Source organism: Symsagittifera roscoffensis, chromosome 5 (genome assembly GCF_963678635.1).
Source record: "Symsagittifera roscoffensis chromosome 5, txSymRosc1.1, whole genome shotgun sequence".
Classification (NCBI taxonomy): Eukaryota; Metazoa; Xenacoelomorpha; order Acoela; family Convolutidae; genus Symsagittifera; species Symsagittifera roscoffensis.
The window spans coordinates 18,442,356-18,460,298 of record NC_087066.1 but is presented as its reverse complement, the minus strand read 5'-3'; the positions used below and the strand labels follow the sequence as shown (position 1 = coordinate 18,460,298).

Genomic DNA, 17,943 nt, shown 5'->3' with positions numbered 1-17,943 from the left:
ACCAGTTGATTTAAATTTCAAAAATAACAAACAGCAAAATGTGATTTCGATAAACAAAGCTAATAGTTTTATACCTCACAAATGCCCTGCGGTCTTGAATACTGAAAGTTTTATCCCTCATAGATACAATACAGTCACTGAGTTCAATGAAACTTCAAAAAGAGGAAAATAAGTCAGTGGCAATTTCTCAAAAAGATGTAGAGATGAACAAAAGATAAACAAGATATTCCGATGGATGCTGTGCGAGTGGCACAGAATGTTCCGACCACATTTATTAAAAAAAAACTCACGCTGCAAAACTTTGCTTTTAAATTCGAATGTCATGGGCGAAGATGGACATTTAATTTTCGGAACTTTATCGCTCAAATAAAATCGGATATCTTACTTTTTCGCAAATCAAATAGAATTGAAAAGAAGTCATACGTTAGGCCGCCAAGTCAAATATGAGCGTGATCTGCTGTTACCATGATTTCCACATCAGTTTTAGCCAAAAACAATTTCCCTAAAAAAAATAAAACCTTGACAAGGAAGAAAATAGTTTGAAGCTGAAACCTTTTTGTACTAAAACCTAAAAAAACGGTTCGTGATAAACACTTTATGGACTTGATCCCCGTATGTAATAAAACCTACGACCCGCAGTAATTTTTCTGAGGCAAAATAACACAGAATGGAAAGCCATCTATGTCAATAACTTTAGCTAACCCTTTTTCCAGAACTTCAGGTCCCAGCTACTGGAAACCGCCTTCAAAACTTTGCACTTGACAATTTATAACATAACCAACAGATAGCTGGAAAAGTCTTAGGAACAAAAAAATTTAACTTCAACCGTTAAAAATCACAAAAAAGCGTGAACAAGTTTGAATAATAAACGTGAACAACATGATTTTTTTAAAATGAAACTTTTTCCGAAAAATCATCAAGACCCGCTTCGTTCTTTTACACTTAACATCGCTTTTCTTTCAAAATTGAGATTCGCCTTTTTTTCCCAGACCCTGCATTGTCACTCCTGAATTTGATCTTGATACACAATTACGGTCATTTGGCCTTTCATGGCGCTCAATTTTTATGCCAATTGCTCATTAAAAATCGTTTTTCCAAAAAAGAGTATGAAATCTGCACAAACTTATTCAGCTGAAGAAGACAACAGTCAATATGTGCTGTTCAAAATTAGCCAACATTAAGTTGGAAGAGTGTCAATGAATTCCAGGCAACTGAAAAAGAATGACTGATTACATCATGTTGAATCTGTCTCAAATTAAAAAAAACTTTTTATCAACACATTTTTTCATAAAATTAGCCCATTGAAGGAAGCTTGATCGTAAGAAAACTGAAAGGTAATTATTTTTTCAATTTCCGCTAGGAAATCTCAAAATAAATATCTACTTTCGAACTTAATGTCACTCGCGTTTTTTCACACCATTTCGACTATCGTATTTGGAGGGCGTGAATGATTCTCATTTTAGCAAACGAATTTTAATTGATCTTAAGAATAAATCAAAATTCAAACCTCCAAAAACCAAACATGAGCGTGATGAAATTTAACAATTTTCTGAAAAACGGTTACATGTCATTTTGCCACAAGTCAACTTGTCCCAGTCCATCTTGTCCTACACCAACTTGCCCCAAAAGACAACTTGTACTTTGTCATCTTGGCCCAGATAATGAATAATTAAAACTGGCCCCAGATTCTTTGAAATCCTCGTACAACATAATGTTGGCATTAACATGGAAGATATTTTCGCAGAACAATTTATCTTGAAACAAAATTCGGATTCATTAAAACATGTGCGGAATCAAAATGAGTTCAAAGCATGCATGATCGAACTGAAAGCCGCAAAACTTCAACGCAATTTTCATGTCGAGTTAATCATATCAAAAGATTGCCAATTTTGTTGCCGTTTAATTTTTTGAGATATTTCCCACGCAATTTGACTCATAACAGCTAAGCTGTATGTTTGCACAGAAACGATTTAAGCAATGACGCAAAATAAAAATATGAGTGTTTTGTTCTGTTTCAATAGCTTTAATTGCGGATTATTGTCAAAACTTTGCAATTAATTGACACAAAAATTATGGCTTAGATGATATTTGATGCTCAATTTGAATAAATTTGAGTCAGTTTCCCTTCGTATCTCAAAACTAGTTCAGTTTACCACTAGCACTTGCTGGTCCTAAACGTTAATCGATTTGAACATCTATTAATTAACTAGAAGTAAATATGAATAAATATTGCAAAACACCTTTACACTGTAGCAAATTGCGTGATAGCAAATTAAATTGCATGAAACTTGAACCATTACGTACCATTGAAACATATCGCTCTGGATAAATGGTTTAATATCTTAGTACCCACAATTTTCCATGAGAAAAACGTCCCAAAATACAACTTAAAATTCAAACACATACCCAAAAGACAGTTGGAAAAAAGTCAATGAGAGCAAGTAAACAGAAAAATATATACCGACTTGTTTTTTCACTAAACTTCAACTTTCGAAGAAAACCGTAGATTATCTTAAGCCCCCCTTGACTTTCTAGAACAATTTATTATCGACCCTTTTTTATAAATTTGAGAAACCTGCATCAATAGTTAATTTTCGCTGGAAAATCTGAAAAATAAATTCCAGATTCGAATTAAGAAGTCGACCACGTTTTTCGTGATCTATACACTTTCGCTGCTCGATAGTGGACGTTGCCTTCATTTTAACAAAGGAATGGTAATAAACAGAAATTAAACAGCCGAAAACTATCAAGGTAAAAAAATTTAGTGGAACTTATTTCAGAACTTTCCTGTCAGCCATTGAAAACCTTATCAGCCACTATTCGACCTTATTGGATTAACCAGCTTCTGTATCCAGTCAAAAACAGTATAAAGATCCTTGCGTATCTAAGGCGTGCGCTCCCCCTCAAATTTAGTGTATACTGGCACCTTTCAAAAAACCTAGCGTTTGTTGATCAAAAAAGGATTGCGTAAAAAGCACCAGAAGGCGGACTCTTTGGGTGGTCAGGGGTCGGAATCCCTGAAAGGGGTGTTGTACTTCTCTAAATCCGCTACTGTACCGAGTTATAAGGTGTGACTGCAAATACTTTTAAATCGCCTCGTTATCGTAATTTTTTCACGTAAGTACAGATATTTCTGCCTGTTTTTGTTTGTGATGATCTATATTGTTGTGGCACATTTAGACCTCACTCATTACGTGAGTTAATATTTCAAATATTTGGCACGAAACATGTGAGAGAAATGTTCTACTTTGTTAATCATTGACAATGCTACTGTGGTTCCTTTCTACTGAGGTTAACTTGAAAAAACCTGTCATTCAGATACTTTTTTTTACTAAGGTTAATAAGTTCGTCATTCATTCAAATGGTCAAAATAGTAATTTAAAAAAGTACAAAGTGAAAAGAGATAAAAACAGCATCTGAATAAAATTCCATCGAAAGAAACAAAACTTTAAATCCACATAAGCATAACCAAAGAAAATAAATCAAGCTTCGATGTTCTATCAAAACATCAAGCTTCGATGTTCTATCAATGTTCTAAATTAATCAAGCCTATCGCCCTCTCTTTTCCAAGAACTCTTTCATTTTTTTAAATGAAGTTAGTTAATCTCAATCATTCCCACCTCCTCCCACCAGTGTAATCTACAAAATATATGAAACCAATCTTCCGCCTTGCTATCTTTTGGAATTTAACTTTGCAAGTACATCCTCGTATCTTTTACTTATTCTGGATAAAAATGATCGCAAAACAGAAAACATTAAACTTAGTCAAACAAGGACATCAGAATTAACCTAGCTTAACGGTGTTTTAAAAACTAGCAGCGCGGTAAAATCTTCAAACCTGAGTGCTTTTTTTTGCAAACAATATTTCTTTCAAAACTGGATTCATCAAACGCGAGTTTTTGGTTCTGACGTCGATTAATTTAGCCTTAAGTTAGCGATGAACTATCGCTAGAACAGACAAAAATTTTAATGCAAAAATAATGCATACCAGCATTAACGATCTATAATCACCTAATTTTGAGTATGTTAAAAATGCGGCTACTGAACCCGGGTCAGATTTAGGAAAAGAAATGTTCTGAAAATTTGCAAAAGAAGCAGCACATGAAGTTATTATCTTGGCTTAGATCAAATCTCTCGGTTCAAATCATGTAACACTAAAATCTAAATGAAACGCTTAGTTTGAAATCGTTTCGTCCAGAATAGGCAAAACTTAGTGACCAGAAAACAGAAAAACCGTTGTGACAGAAGAGGTGGTTCTCCGGGAGAACTAGGATTCCAGAATTGGTAGAGAGTAGTTAATTTTCGATAGAAATTAGTTAGTGATGTTCGGCTTGTTAGAGAGCACGACTAGAGATTGTACTCAAGAAAAAAATTAGGGTCACAAATCGCAGCTCGCTTAGCTTGATTAATATATATTACCAGGGGCGGATTTAGGGGACCCAAAGGATCCCCCTTTGATACTTTTTAAGAAATCCATTTTTGGCCGACCGACCCTAAATTTTTTCTATATACTAATTTAGAGGGGGGAGCGCGCGCCGAAAAAAAAACGCGACAAAATTTTCCAAAAAGTGCCTAAAAACGCCTTTTTTGGATTTTTTTTCAAAAATTTGCCTGCGGCGTAGAAAATTTTGCCATAATAGGGACTAAACCGTGCTTAGAGAGAGCTCGAAAAATCAATTCGGTCGACCTAAAAAAAAGGTCGACAAAATGTTCGACATTTTTTTGAAAATCCGCAAACCCCCCCCCCCCCCCCCCCCCTCGAGAACATCCTAGATCCGCCCCTGTACATTACCTCAGAGATGAGCTGGAGATTCTTTTTTATATCGTTATGATTCAACTCAAATTCTTCGGTCTAAATTCTTGAAATTTCCGCAGTTATTACACGGTACCAAAAAGATAGTATCGATCGGTGGCGAACTAGAGCGAGTTGAGATACGTCGCCAAGTAGGGAAATCAACTAATTCTACAATTTCGCCTTTCTATCCATTCTTAGCTAGCTTTGGTGATCAATAGTGATCGTTAAAATTAATTTTCTCCTAATTTATTTACAAAAAGTTGCGAATTCGGAGGTTTCATAACTTCATAAGATTTCAGAGGTTTCATAAGATAGAATAACTTTCTGTGGTCTTAGAACAATAACTGCGGGCGAATGATTAGCTTTGACCGGCTGTTAGTTTACAATCTGATTGAAAAACTAAAAACATGACTGATAGTTGGGATGGAACAACTAATGAGTCCTGGTCCATGTGAAAACAGTTTTGCGGAAGAGGGCGTAGCTCATATACAGCTTTCTCCAAAAATAAAATTAATTTTAGGTCCCTTTTACACAAATTTCTGTACTTGGAAAATTTTAGCTGTTAACGATCTATACTTCTGAGTATTTCGGGGATTTTTCGGCGTAATGCGTGATATAATGTTTTGCCGTGTTGAAACATAAAACTTCAATTTGAATGTTTTTTTTATATTTGTGAAAATTATTATTTTAAATCAAAATACCAGTATGGGAGCTGCAAGTGGAAAAGAGCCAATCAATTTAATGCAAAAAATAGCATCTAACTGATTTTACAATCCATTGGAGGGGAATCTTGCCCCTTTTTGGCAGAATTTGTTGCTTCTAAGAACATGACTGTTGATCTGATCAGGTAAGTCAATGTTCCATATCGTCCGCTGGGAGCGGAATCATAGAAGAAGTTAGAAATATCTCTTGTACCCTTTAATAACGTCTCGCGTGACATATTAGGGTACCTTTCGCCCATTTCGGCAATGAAAAGATGATTTGCATGTTTGCAGAGGTTCTCCAATTTAATAACAGGGTACACTCTGTCTTTGTAGTGCTTCTCCACCAACTTTGCCAAAACCATCATTGACTCGATCAGAATCTGTCTGTACTCTGGCTCCGATATCCGACTGAAGATTTCCTCGATCTTCAAGTCGAACTTCATTTCGTCCTGGGTCATTTCTTTTGTCCTAGAGAATACATCAAAGCTTAATTAGTCAAATACATCAAAGCTTAATTAAAATTAAGGGGACACCCGGGTTCGAACCGAGGACCTCTCGATCTGCAGTCGAATGCTCTACCACTGAGCTATATCCCCATAGCTTTGCCTTGCTCAACAAATCTAAGTGCAAAAAAAACTGGACGAATGATTTGGACTATCTAACATCAGATGCAAACTTCAGTTTTACCATTTCCAATATCTTACAAGTCACTTCCTTTTTCCCTATTTTGTGAACCAACAGCCATTTCACAAAAGCATTTCACAACTAAAATGACTCAAAAAAATGCTGCAACGATACTAGGATGCATTCACTAAAAAATTGCTGAAATCTATCCATTCATCTTAGATCAATTTTAACATTTTCATCATTAACAAGAAGAGGTGTCTAAATGAAGAAAACATAATGATGGTGATGATGATCATCTTCACTAGAGAAATTTGAAATTTTTGTCAATTCTTGTCAGCTAAACTTACATCGAGCAAGAAACTAACCAAATAGAGTAGAGCATTCTGTCTTCAACGCAAATTCCATCGTGACACTTGGCTAGGAGCTTCCACACTCCCTGGTAGAACCCTGGGGGAGTCCTGGTGAGGGATCCATCTATCCTTCGTCTGCGGAGCCAGGTTCCCCTGGAGTAACTGGGCACATCATCGTACCTCCAGTCCTCGAAGAAGTCCTCGTCTTCTTCTATGTCATGCATTGAGGTCTTCAATTGACTGATGTCTTTCTTGCTGTACTTGACAAGCGATAAGTCTGACTGACCCTCGCCGACCTAGAAATTTAACAACCTTTTTTGAAGTGTTTGTAAATCCAACTTTCAGGGAAAATTCTGCTGTCAGATTAATAAGCTCGAGGACAGAATCTTAAGTTATAAAACAAGATCCGTTACAAGATAAGCTCAAGCTGGCCTATTTTGAGCAAAAGCGTCACTGCATTGTTGGGCTGGGGAGACCAGGGGGTCGTTGTGGCAAGGGGTATTTAAACCGCAAACAAGCAAAGCGACATACAGCTCCAAAATTGCACACCATCGTCAAAATCCTTGGACTCATTCGGGTAAGGAGCTTACCAGCTAATCGACAACCATAACATATGCGTATATAAAACGCTATATGAAATCGTTCTTTTGCAAGGATGAGGCCGCAAAATTAGAGCACATCTATTGATAAATGAATGATTCGAAGTGGAAACGATTAAAATGAAAGAAATATATAGTCTTAGGATGAACAATCAACACTCGAACGGCATAACATTTATAAGATGATCAGCTATATCAATATCCAAGGAAAATGCCATATGAACCTCATAATATCACTCATGCAAACCCATTACATGCAAATCTCACCAAGTGTGTGAACTCTACTCCGTCATAAGATGAGCTGCTGCTTTTCTATGAACAAAACTTATTTCAAAAAAGAGGAAAAAAGAACGATTACAACTTTGACACCACAAACGACAAACCGTGTTCAGTCAATATGGAAAAAAAATAACTCACGCTAATATTTTTCAATGAAGAATTACAAATCAAGCGACAAATCAAAATAACTGTAATATTTAAGAAATAAACGAGCTGTTCCGAGTGTTTTTTTGCTTGATCAGGTATCACAAAGATTTCAAAAATATATGAAATCTGAAACAAGTTTTCGTATTTTTGAAGACATCGTTTATTTGATAAGAGCGAGCTAATCGACTGGAATAGCTGTCCATTCACTACAACAATGATCTTAAATTACTGCTGTTTTTTTTTACCTTTCGACTAGTGAAAGAGAGAATGATCTCGCGTCCTGCGAACAGCTGACAGACAAGTTCGTACACACAGTAGGGCTCCAGTTTGAGAAGGTACTCCATGCCATTGTCCACACTGATATTCAACGACCTCGCAATCTCCATCGCCAACACCTGATAAATTAAACACGATGAAAATCATCGAAACCAGTCAATTCAGAAGCGGCCACATATTTAAGAAGGATAGCCGATTGCATTGCAGCACAGAATGTTCCAACCACAACACATAAAAAGAAAACCGTTTTTTCTTTTTCTTTTTTTTTGCTGAGCGTTATTACAGAAAACAAATATGGAGCAAAGACTATTTTAACTTAACCGGAAAATGAAGCAGTTTCTACCTGAATGATTAATCCGATTCTAATTCGCATCATTCCAGTGAACAATTCCACTTGAGTTGCCATAATCAGAGCAGTGAACTTAATTATTTCCTGGGTCAAAGCTGCCATGGGAGTGCTGTAGCCACAGGATTGCTCCAAAATATCATTAAATGTATCCAGAGTCACTGGACTAAAGATAGTGTGCTCCCTGGGTTCCGGTGGCATTCCGACGCTCAGTGCCTTTCTTCGGATCAAAATCTGGCATATAGAAGAAGTAACATTATCCATGTTTCTCTGCAGCATACTTGCACTATATCGAAGAATACTCCATGCCGAAACTTCCGAGCTTCTACGATACAACTCCTTCAGGAGATTTTTTACCGAAGGGCATGACTCTCCAACTCTGATTTCATAATCCAGTCCAAACTTGTTGTGCATGAATACAAGCACGTCTAGTTGAGTATTGAGCGAGTTTGAAGAGTGGAGCAATTTGATCAGATCTGAATCACTAGCCGAGTCGATATCAGACAGTTTTAGACTACTCGCTTCTTCACTTAGTAGAGACTCATTCGAGCTGACAGTCAAAAACGAAGTCTGAGTCGACACTTTAGGTACACGATTGGACTCTTCGGCAATATCAATCGGCGGACTCAGTAATATGTCTTTCGATGTCATAATCGTTCTGAACACAGACATTCTCTTTGCCATTCGCGGCATTTCTCCCCAGGATCCCGTTTTAAGCAATAAGGGAACGTCCATCATGTCATGAGTTACCATAGGTTGACTATCAAGAGGATTTTTCCGCTCCTCGTCAATGATTCGTTCCAAGAAGCCTAACCGCCGGATACTCGACGTGGCATAGAACTCTGTGACGCTTCCGAAATTGACTCGAAGACCGTCAAGAAGTCCAGTTCGTAACTTCAGCAGGGTTTCTAGGTAGAGTTGAGATAACTTTCCAGTCAGTGGGTCTAAGAACTCTTTGGTGATAAGCAAAACTACAATTGGCCTACCGAGTCCCCGCCAATTGAGTTTGAAATACTGGACCATCAATCCCAACTGTTTCAAAATTAGCTGATGATCCAAGGCCAAGTAAAACTTTTGCTTATTGAGGAAATAAGGTACAAATGCAAGCAAGGTGTCTTTTACGACGTAAAATCTACTGGTAGCCTCGGGTCCTATAATATCGTGGGCGAACCGTCCAGTTAAGCCCATTTTTGGACTTTCGCCCAGTCTGGTCAATAGACTACCGAACACGTGCGCGTGAAACAGACGAAGTTTCATATCGGACTCAGCTAACTCTTCTGCAGTTTCCACTGCGATATTTTCTTCTTCAAGAGCTAATTTTACGTCAAAATTTTCAGCAACTGGGGCAATCTGAACAATCACATCTAGACGCTCCTGGTTTGACAGACGTCTATTTAGAGGGTCTAATTCTCCTGGCGACAACAACCCGTCGCAAATCAACGATGTCAAAATCCAAATACTGTGACCCCAAAAATGGGGAATCTTCCCGGCTGGAAGTCGTTCTTGCGTCCGTGGCTGTTTTCTTTCCTCTTCGATGTTGTTAAATGGTACATAATAGAGCTCAGGTAAAACGTGAAAACCAAGTTCCGGACATGGCACCATAAGAGTGTCTAATTTCTTTCGATACTTGTCGACAAGATCTTTATCTTCTCTGTACAATGCATCCAGAAGAAGGAAGCATAAACCCAGTGGCCATTCGCACTCCACGTTTTCGAAAGTAATCAGCTCGTAGCTTTCGTAATACAGTCGGTTCGGATCCTCAGTAGCCGCTTTGAAACCGTCTCTAAGGAACCTTTTACATCCATAATTTCCTTCCAACTTCTCGACAATCAAACTTCGCACCTGGCCTCTCACTTTTACATCGTCAACAGCAAACGCAGGATAGGTAATGAGAGGCAGAAGCGCCAAATCGCACTCTTTAGAATTTGATTCTCTGGGTAAAAGTGAAGTAAGGGTGATGTTACATTGGGTGATTTCATCCGGCATGCAAGTTATCGTAGACTGGGACGATCCTCTGGCTCCAAACAGATCCACATCGTGGATTGCTTCCAGTGCGGCTTTTGCCATTCCGACTGAGCTAGCATTCAATTCCACTTGACCTCTATTTGTTTTGTCTCCTCGCTCCCAGATACCAAAATCGGGTGTTTTGTATGCATTCTCGAGGTAGAACACCAAGTTCTGTATGAAGGCTACCTATTTTAAAAGAATCAATTTGCATACTCGTACAATCAACTTCTATTTTGTAAAAACCTTGAAAGATCGATAACTTGACTTTTAAGGTTGTGTTAGAACATTTGAAGCTTAGAAATGTTGATCTTTTCCAAACGAGGTTGCTTTTTTAACACAGAAGCGAGGCTGCACTTCCCAGAAACAAGCGACAAAAGGGCAAATAGTAGCTCTAAAAGGGTCAAAAAATGACAAAAAGGAATAAAAAGATAAAACCAATAAAAACACTGCAATGAACCAGAATCGAAACCAAGATCTGGAGATTAAAGTCAAACGTCTAAGCATCTGCGCCAGAGGCTCTCAACAATAGTTAAATACTAGGAGCCCAAATAAAGCTGGAGGTACCTGCTAGATAGTATATTTTTACACAGACGCAAAGTTGCACTTCGCATACACAAGCAAAAATATGACCGATAAAGCTGCTGGGATAACAATGAGTAAAACTTTGAGTCTACAAAATTTCTTGAGTGACGCACGCCAATTATGACGCATTGGCAGGACCAGACAATTTGAAAAAAAAAAAATTTACCAACTAACATGCCTCAATTTATATAGCAGGCTATGGAGCAGTAATAACATGAAAAAATTACATGTAACAAAAAGATTGAAGTTTTTTTTTAATTTGAATTTTTTTGCAAAAATCATCCTCCCACACGCCATATTAAGTACAAAGTGATAAATTTCGCTCCTGTTAACAAACCAATTATGGCAAATAAGCTTCCTTCAACCAATTGGGTACGATTTCTATGACGGATTAAATCTCCGCTTACGCGTTAATAGCGCGAAATATATCGTTACTTGTCCCAAATTGGCCAAAATTTCAATTTGTAAACTCTCATAACTTTACGGAAAATGATCACAGGTAAAACACCTTCCCAAATTTAAGCTCAGGACAATTATACTTTTTGATACAAAAAAAAATCCCGTCAAAAATGGCTACTTAAAACATCGAAATTTGTTGTCTGAAGAAAAAAAAACACCCCGAGCACAAATATTCCGTAACCACTCCCTGTTTTCCGACTAAACCTTTTATCTCAGATTTGGCAGGATAGCTTTAGAGAGAAGTTCAAAAAGAGCAAAATTTCCAGAAAGGCATATTTATAAGGCTATAACTTTTTACATCCAAAACATCAGAAGCTGTTTTCTACCAAAATTGGGGTGTTTCAACTTATGCCGGAGAGATTCCAGAACACGCTTTTTAAATTGAACTCTTGCTCTCAGATTTGTCGTAGTGGTTTTCGAGAAAACGAATATAATCCAAAGAAATGGGTTGAAAATCTCCCACTGAAGCTTTCGTAGAAGGTCTGGCGAAGTAAAGATAGCAACTAACAGTTGGAAAAGAGTAATGAACGCAAGGAAACTGAAAAAAAAAATGACTTGTTTTTTTCAAAAGCCTTCAACTTTTGAATTTCGAAGAAAAAACTAGATGGCCTTAAAGCTCTCTAAAATTGTAGATCAATTTATGATGGACACTTTTTACTAAAATTAAACCAATTTGGGGAAACTGGATCAATACGTATAATTTTTATTTCCCTTGGAACATGGTATTTAATTTCCATTTTCGAAATCAGAAGTCGATCACGTTTTTCGTGACGAGCTATAAGACAATAGCTATCAGACAATTGGAAAAGAGTATAAACACAAGTAAACAAAAAAAACGGACATATTTTCGAACAAATTTCAACTTTCGAATTTCTAAGTAGAAAATATATAGCCTCAACACACTTTGAATTTCAAGACGAATTATTATTAACACTTTTTTCATAAATTTAACTCACTTTGAAAAAACTGGATTTATAAGTTAAAATTATATTCCGCTGGAGAACCTGAAATATAAATTCACCTTCCGAAACTAGAAGTTGATCACGTTTTTCGTGACCTTTACACTTTCGTAATAGCAGAGTGAAATTTACTCATTTTTAACAGATGAATTTACATTGAATTCAAAAAGTGCACATATACATAAGGGCATTCATAAATGCGTTAATAAGTATAAATGCATATCTGTACTGATTAGAATTTTAAGACTTTTTCCTTAAAAAACTCACCAAGACCTATATAAGAATCTTATCTAAGTTTATCGACTCTCAAAAGTTCCGACTGCACTTCAGGATAGTTTTGGTGGATTTTCAGAAAAAAAAAACAGGAAAATAAACTGAAAGTCTGACATGTTGTTTTCATTATATTGACTAATCTTCGCACTCACGCAATGTTTTTCTTCTTAAAACTCTTTGAAAATCAAAAATAATTTAGGATTAGCACTTTTTTGATAATGCTAACCCAGTTTGAGAATAGAAGATCATTGGGTAAATTTTTTATTCCGCCGGAAAATCTGATAATTAAATTCCATGTTCAAAATTAGAAGTCAATCACGTTTTTGGTGATTTTTACAAAGGAAATGTACTGAACTTCAAAAGAAATCAAAAGTCAAACCGCAAAAAAGTAAATTTGAGCCTGAACAAATTTTAAGACTTTCCTGAAAAAAAAAACAATAAGAAATCATCGCGACTTTTATAAGAATCTGAACTGCGTTCATCAAATAAGAAAAACTGGAAGCATGTTCTCGGATTTGAACGCTTGATCCTTCGCGACATAGCCCCACTCCTTACCACCACACTACTGGGCCCAAACTTTCATGAAAATTACCTACATTAATAAAGCAAGCTATCAAATGATTCAAGTGATTCTGTTAAACTAGTTGTAACAAGAAAAAAGCCTAAACTCCAATTTGATAACGCTTGATTATCGCAAGCGTAATATTCGAATGCTTGCTTATTGCAAGCGTAAAAACCTTTTAGCTGGTAAATATACAAATTCCAGGAACAAATAACAAATGATTTTCCTTTTATCAATAACTTCTTCAATAAAAAATGAGCAGGCTTAAGAAAAAATGCAATCAAAAATTTAGCAGACGCACAAAAGAACAATTATAAAAGTTTTTCAAAAAAAAAATATCAACTACAAGTACGAGGACTGCAATATCAAGAGAACCTATTATACCAACCAGTACTTTGGTTTGGGTTACAGAACTCGAGCAAATCAAAACGTTTATGTACAGTGCATGTCCTGTAGACAAGCAAGTATTCAATGAGTCTTTTAAACAAGGTCCTTATCTGAAAAATCTGTTCCGATTTGATAATACTTGCTAACAACAATCGTAAAAACTCTCCGACCAATTCAAAAACTTTATTACAAAATGATCTGGGTAGTTCTTTTACTAATTACCTCATCATGGTTCTGGACTATCACCAGTCCGGAAACTGTCATCTGAGCCAAAAGAAGGACATAAATGGCCACTGCGTCCATCTGCAGATGACCCCACTCGTAGTCCCCACACGCTGCACCCAAAGTGGCTGCATCGAACTTCGCGTGGATGCAGTCGTACTTGTGCTGGCTCCTGAAGCACAAAACATTCTCAAAGAAGCACAGATGCAAATATCAGAACAAATAAACAGAGGAAGTAGATAAAAAAAAACACAGCCGGTTGCTGTGAAGTAGCAAAGGAAGTTCCGACTACATTTATTCAAATTCCTTTTTCCAAATTGCGTCATTTTGCTCGTGGTGTGATGAGACTCAGAAGTCTATTTTTCTATATTTTGGCTATTTTTCTAGGCTGAGTAATGTTGCCTCACCTTCGAGCCACGCACACGTTTCAAGGTGCGCCTCGAACATCACACCTTTCGATTGAGAGGCGGAGACATATCAATTTCACCACCGCCCTATGATTATTTGTGGTAGCTGATTTTGCTTGGAAAACAAAAATAAAACGAAAAATATCCGAAGACAACTTTTCTACCCATCTTCAATTTTTGGAACAAAAACAGATGAAAAAATGAAATTTTAGACTTTAGGAATTTGAAAAACAAATTGTTTGTAAGTAAAACATGGAATTCGAAAAGAAGCAAACGCATGATAAGCAAGGAGAAGATTTTTTAGATTACCAAAAGTTTTTCCAAATTTGAATTTGAACTATCAAATCTATCTAGAAATGGAAAAATTTTTAAAACTATCTGGACTTTTTAATAATTTAAGTCCACAAAAATTGTTTTCCATAAAACAATACTTAATGCTTTAAATGGCAAAATTTTCAAAATATTATTTAAACTTTTGTTCTGACCATTGAAAATGGGGAGGAATTTTGTACTCGGGTGTGCTTTAGATTTTTTCTTTTCTTTTCCAACCAATATCAGACGCCACAATACAAAATCGGAACGGTTTGCATCGGGCGTCGTGATTCAAAGAATATATATAAATTTCAAAAAGTTGACCAATTTTGAGATTGACAGGTGTACAAATTTTGAAATTTAGTTCGATTTCGAGCGAGTAAAGCGATCGAGTAATGTTCGTTATATGAAAATTCAATTTTTTAAATGGGCTAGGAAAACTTCCTTGCCAACGAAGGTTCTCTTAAAAATTTATCTGCAAAAAAATGCAACTGTTTTTTATGCTTTCTTATTTATTTTTTGAAGACAAAGGCTGTCAATTATGCCTGGTTCACTAACTTTCTACTCGTTTGTAAAGTTCTCAAATAACACCACGACTAAAAACGACTCGAATTTGAAGAGAAAAAAAAATTTTGTAGTTTATTTTTAAAAAGTGGTCGGAATATTCTGTGCTACTTGCACAGCAACCGGCTATCCTTGTTCTATTTTGGCATTGGACTACAAAATTTGATAATTGCAATCGAAGATCATTAGGCCAAATGCTGTTTGGTTCAAAACTCGCAGTTTGGAGCGAGTTTGAAAATAATAGTTAGCAACTCAACATCAAAAATTATTCATTATTAGCAACTCAACATCACCTAATAAAATTATTTGACAAGCAAGGCAGTGATTTCAACCAGACCTTGTATCGACAGCAAACTAAATAAAACTTAACAAGGTTACTCGAATTGGTTATGGTGTTACTTACTTTTTGAAGGTCTCTATTTTGTCGGACTGCATCATCATGCACATCATGAGTCCCCTCATCAGTTTCACCACACTCCTCTCTAACTGGCTACAACAGTAAACAAATAGACATTATGCCGTTTCAAACACAGACCAAACCCCGGCGAGTTTACACTAAAACACGTTAATGAAAAAACAAGCTCACATTGAATTTTAATTACAACTATAGTTTCTATCTGTTTAACTAGAGCCATCATCGTAAGGGTCTTGGGTCTTGGTCCAAGGCTACAAAATTTTGTTAAATAAAAACTTATTGTTGATGTATTGAATGACGCGAGCTAAATTATGTATCTCGACAAACTTTGCTCTTGACAACCTCTAAGATAGCTACACACATTATTACTTGATGTATAATTATACTATTTTTTCATGAATTAATAAAAACACACGATTCCAAATGATTGAAAAGAGAGAAAGACATGATTCACCAAACAGAATAGAATACGACCAGGCTGTTTGTATCAAATCAGACGCACTGTTCCTACCGCCTATGTGAGCTTTCAGAAGAAAAAACAACATTAACTTACTTGACTCGGGCTTCGCTGTCTCTATCTGTCGTACACTTCCTGTAGGCCAAACTCAGTCCCCAAGTGGACAGACAGCAGTAGACGTTGTCTCGCATCCAGGCATGGTGATAATACTGTGCCTTCGGGTCCCTATTCGACAACAGTCCCGTTAAAGGGTGCTGCAACTCGTCCAGAATTATGGTCAGCTGGTGGTAGTACACGTCTAGCATCGCTCCTGAATTACTTCTGCTCCTCATCTTGGCAAGGTTTTCAAATTGCTCCTCTAATTCTATTGGTTGAAATAATATTTACTTATTTGAAAGTAAGATACGGTTTTGATGTGGCGTGGGGTAATTTGGGACTCTTTTGATGGTTATATGGCGGAGATTGTTGTAAGATTGTTAAGATTAACACACAGTCAGAATAGATTAGGCTCAATCAATTTGGTACCATGTTTAACATAGCCGCGAGGACTCATTGAGTGACTATTTTTCGCATATTAGTCAAGTGGACCATTTTAACCAAGTCGTTATTTGGCTTTGCTAATCACGTGTAATATACTGCCGATCTATAACGAAGCAGTTGGAGAAATCATATATGAGTTCATGAATGCTGGAATAGGAAGCTTCCTATTTCAATGTACCGGGAATTTTTCTGCTAAGAGCTTGAATTTGACCAAAAAACTGGTCATCATAGTAATCTGGAAAAAAAAGATACAAAATCAATCATAATTTAATAGAAATACTCCTCAGAAGGGTCTCCGGTTTGATTTAATTTTCAATGCTTGATTTCAGTCTAAAACTATTCAGAAACAATTACAACAAAAACAAATTCGACTCTGGAACCAATAAAATTGATTTGGAATCAAGCGGTCACGTATATATAATTACATACATGAGATCAGTTTTATATATGTATGAAAGTGATCTCATATTACATTTCGTCACAAGAAACGCTCAAAACACGGTGGTTTTGGAATTTAAATTTTCACGGTGGTTTTGGAAACACGGTAGCAAGTCTAGTTATTTAGTAGTATAATACAAAACAGATTCTTGCACACACATTAAACTGATTAGTCCATGGCTCCTCAAAAGGTCGCCTTTCAATTCAATAATCCTCGGTTAAGTCTCAATTTGGACGTCTGGTCATGTCTGGTCTAAAACTGTTTCCAGGTTCCATTATCTTCGCTGAATTTCCTACCGTAAAAAGGGATATTTTCTTGGATCATTTTGATGTCGCACATCCAGACGAAGGCCACAGATGCAACACCTCCCCAGACTAGTCCCCTTTTAGACCAGACTTGAATCATTCGTCGGGATTTTCCCATTGGTATGAGTGAATTCAACATTTTTCGATCTAAAAGGATCTCAAACTTTGGGTTTCAAATTATTTAACAATCATAAAAGCAAAAAAATCATCTCAGAACTAACTTCTTAGTACGATGAATGGAAAATAAAGCACACTTCTTAACGGGGATCATCTAATCGGTCAATGTCATATTTTTGAAATATGCATCATGGCATCAAAGTTGCTCCTGCAAAGTTTTTATTTTGTATATTTGCCAACGTTTCATCAGTTTTTGAGAAATCAAATGGACGAGTCAAACATCAAGGAAATCATTTTTCGCTAATCAATTTAATAAATTCTTTGAGTGGTCTTTCTGTTTTGCGCGTTATCTCAACAATAGAATCAGAATCAGAACTGTCTTCAATTGAGCTATTTTTCTGACCATTTTTCGTTTCACTGCTTCCGTGATCAACTGGTCTAGATTTGATCACACCTCCCATTGCTATTTCTCTGTCTTCCTCTGACATTGGGTTGAACTTGACCGCACTATTCACTTTCGGTTGTTCTTTAAACCCTCCAAGGTTAACGTCTAATTTCGAATAAGTCTGCAGTGATTCATTTTTCTTCTTGACTTGTCTCGATTTAATAAAAGCCCATCCAGTATACCCTGCGAAAGCCACAATTGAAACAGGAAATAGCCAGGATGAATGATTTTCTACAGTAGTTACAACATAGCAACGGGCCACAAATAGTCTGTGGCGGACATCTCTTATCACGTTCTGCATTTCATCAAAACAAAGATTCTGAAATTATAATGAAAAACGTGCTAACACCAAATGTAGCTTTTAAAGC

General features: G+C 36.5%; 1 protein-coding gene and 1 non-coding gene across 3 annotated transcripts; both read right to left on the bottom strand.

Moving 5' to 3' along the window:
* Window positions 1–5,426: 5,426 nt before the first annotated feature.
* Window positions 5,427–16,776, bottom strand: LOC134846853 (phosphorylase b kinase regulatory subunit alpha, liver isoform-like). 2 transcript variants are annotated; one of them, XM_063864249.1, is made up of 8 exons: window positions 15,826–16,776; window positions 15,261–15,347; window positions 13,575–13,746; window positions 8,121–10,316; window positions 7,747–7,896; window positions 7,343–7,387; window positions 6,492–6,772; window positions 5,427–5,967 (listed from the first exon to the last, which is right to left on the bottom strand). In XM_063864249.1, exons 1-8 carry the CDS (start codon window positions 16,059–16,061, stop codon window positions 5,553–5,555), a joined length of 3,582 nt encoding a protein of 1,193 aa, XP_063720319.1. In that variant the 5' UTR covers window positions 16,062–16,776; the 3' UTR covers window positions 5,427–5,552. The 2 variants fall into 2 exon arrangements, with proteins under 2 accessions (XP_063720319.1, XP_063720320.1); XM_063864250.1 differs by lacking the exon at window positions 7,343–7,387.
* On the bottom strand, window positions 6,024–6,095 carry Trnac-gca (transfer RNA cysteine (anticodon GCA)). Its single transcript has one exon. It is a non-coding gene; the product is annotated as a tRNA-Cys (tRNA).
* Window positions 16,777–17,943: the final 1,167 nt, after the last annotated feature.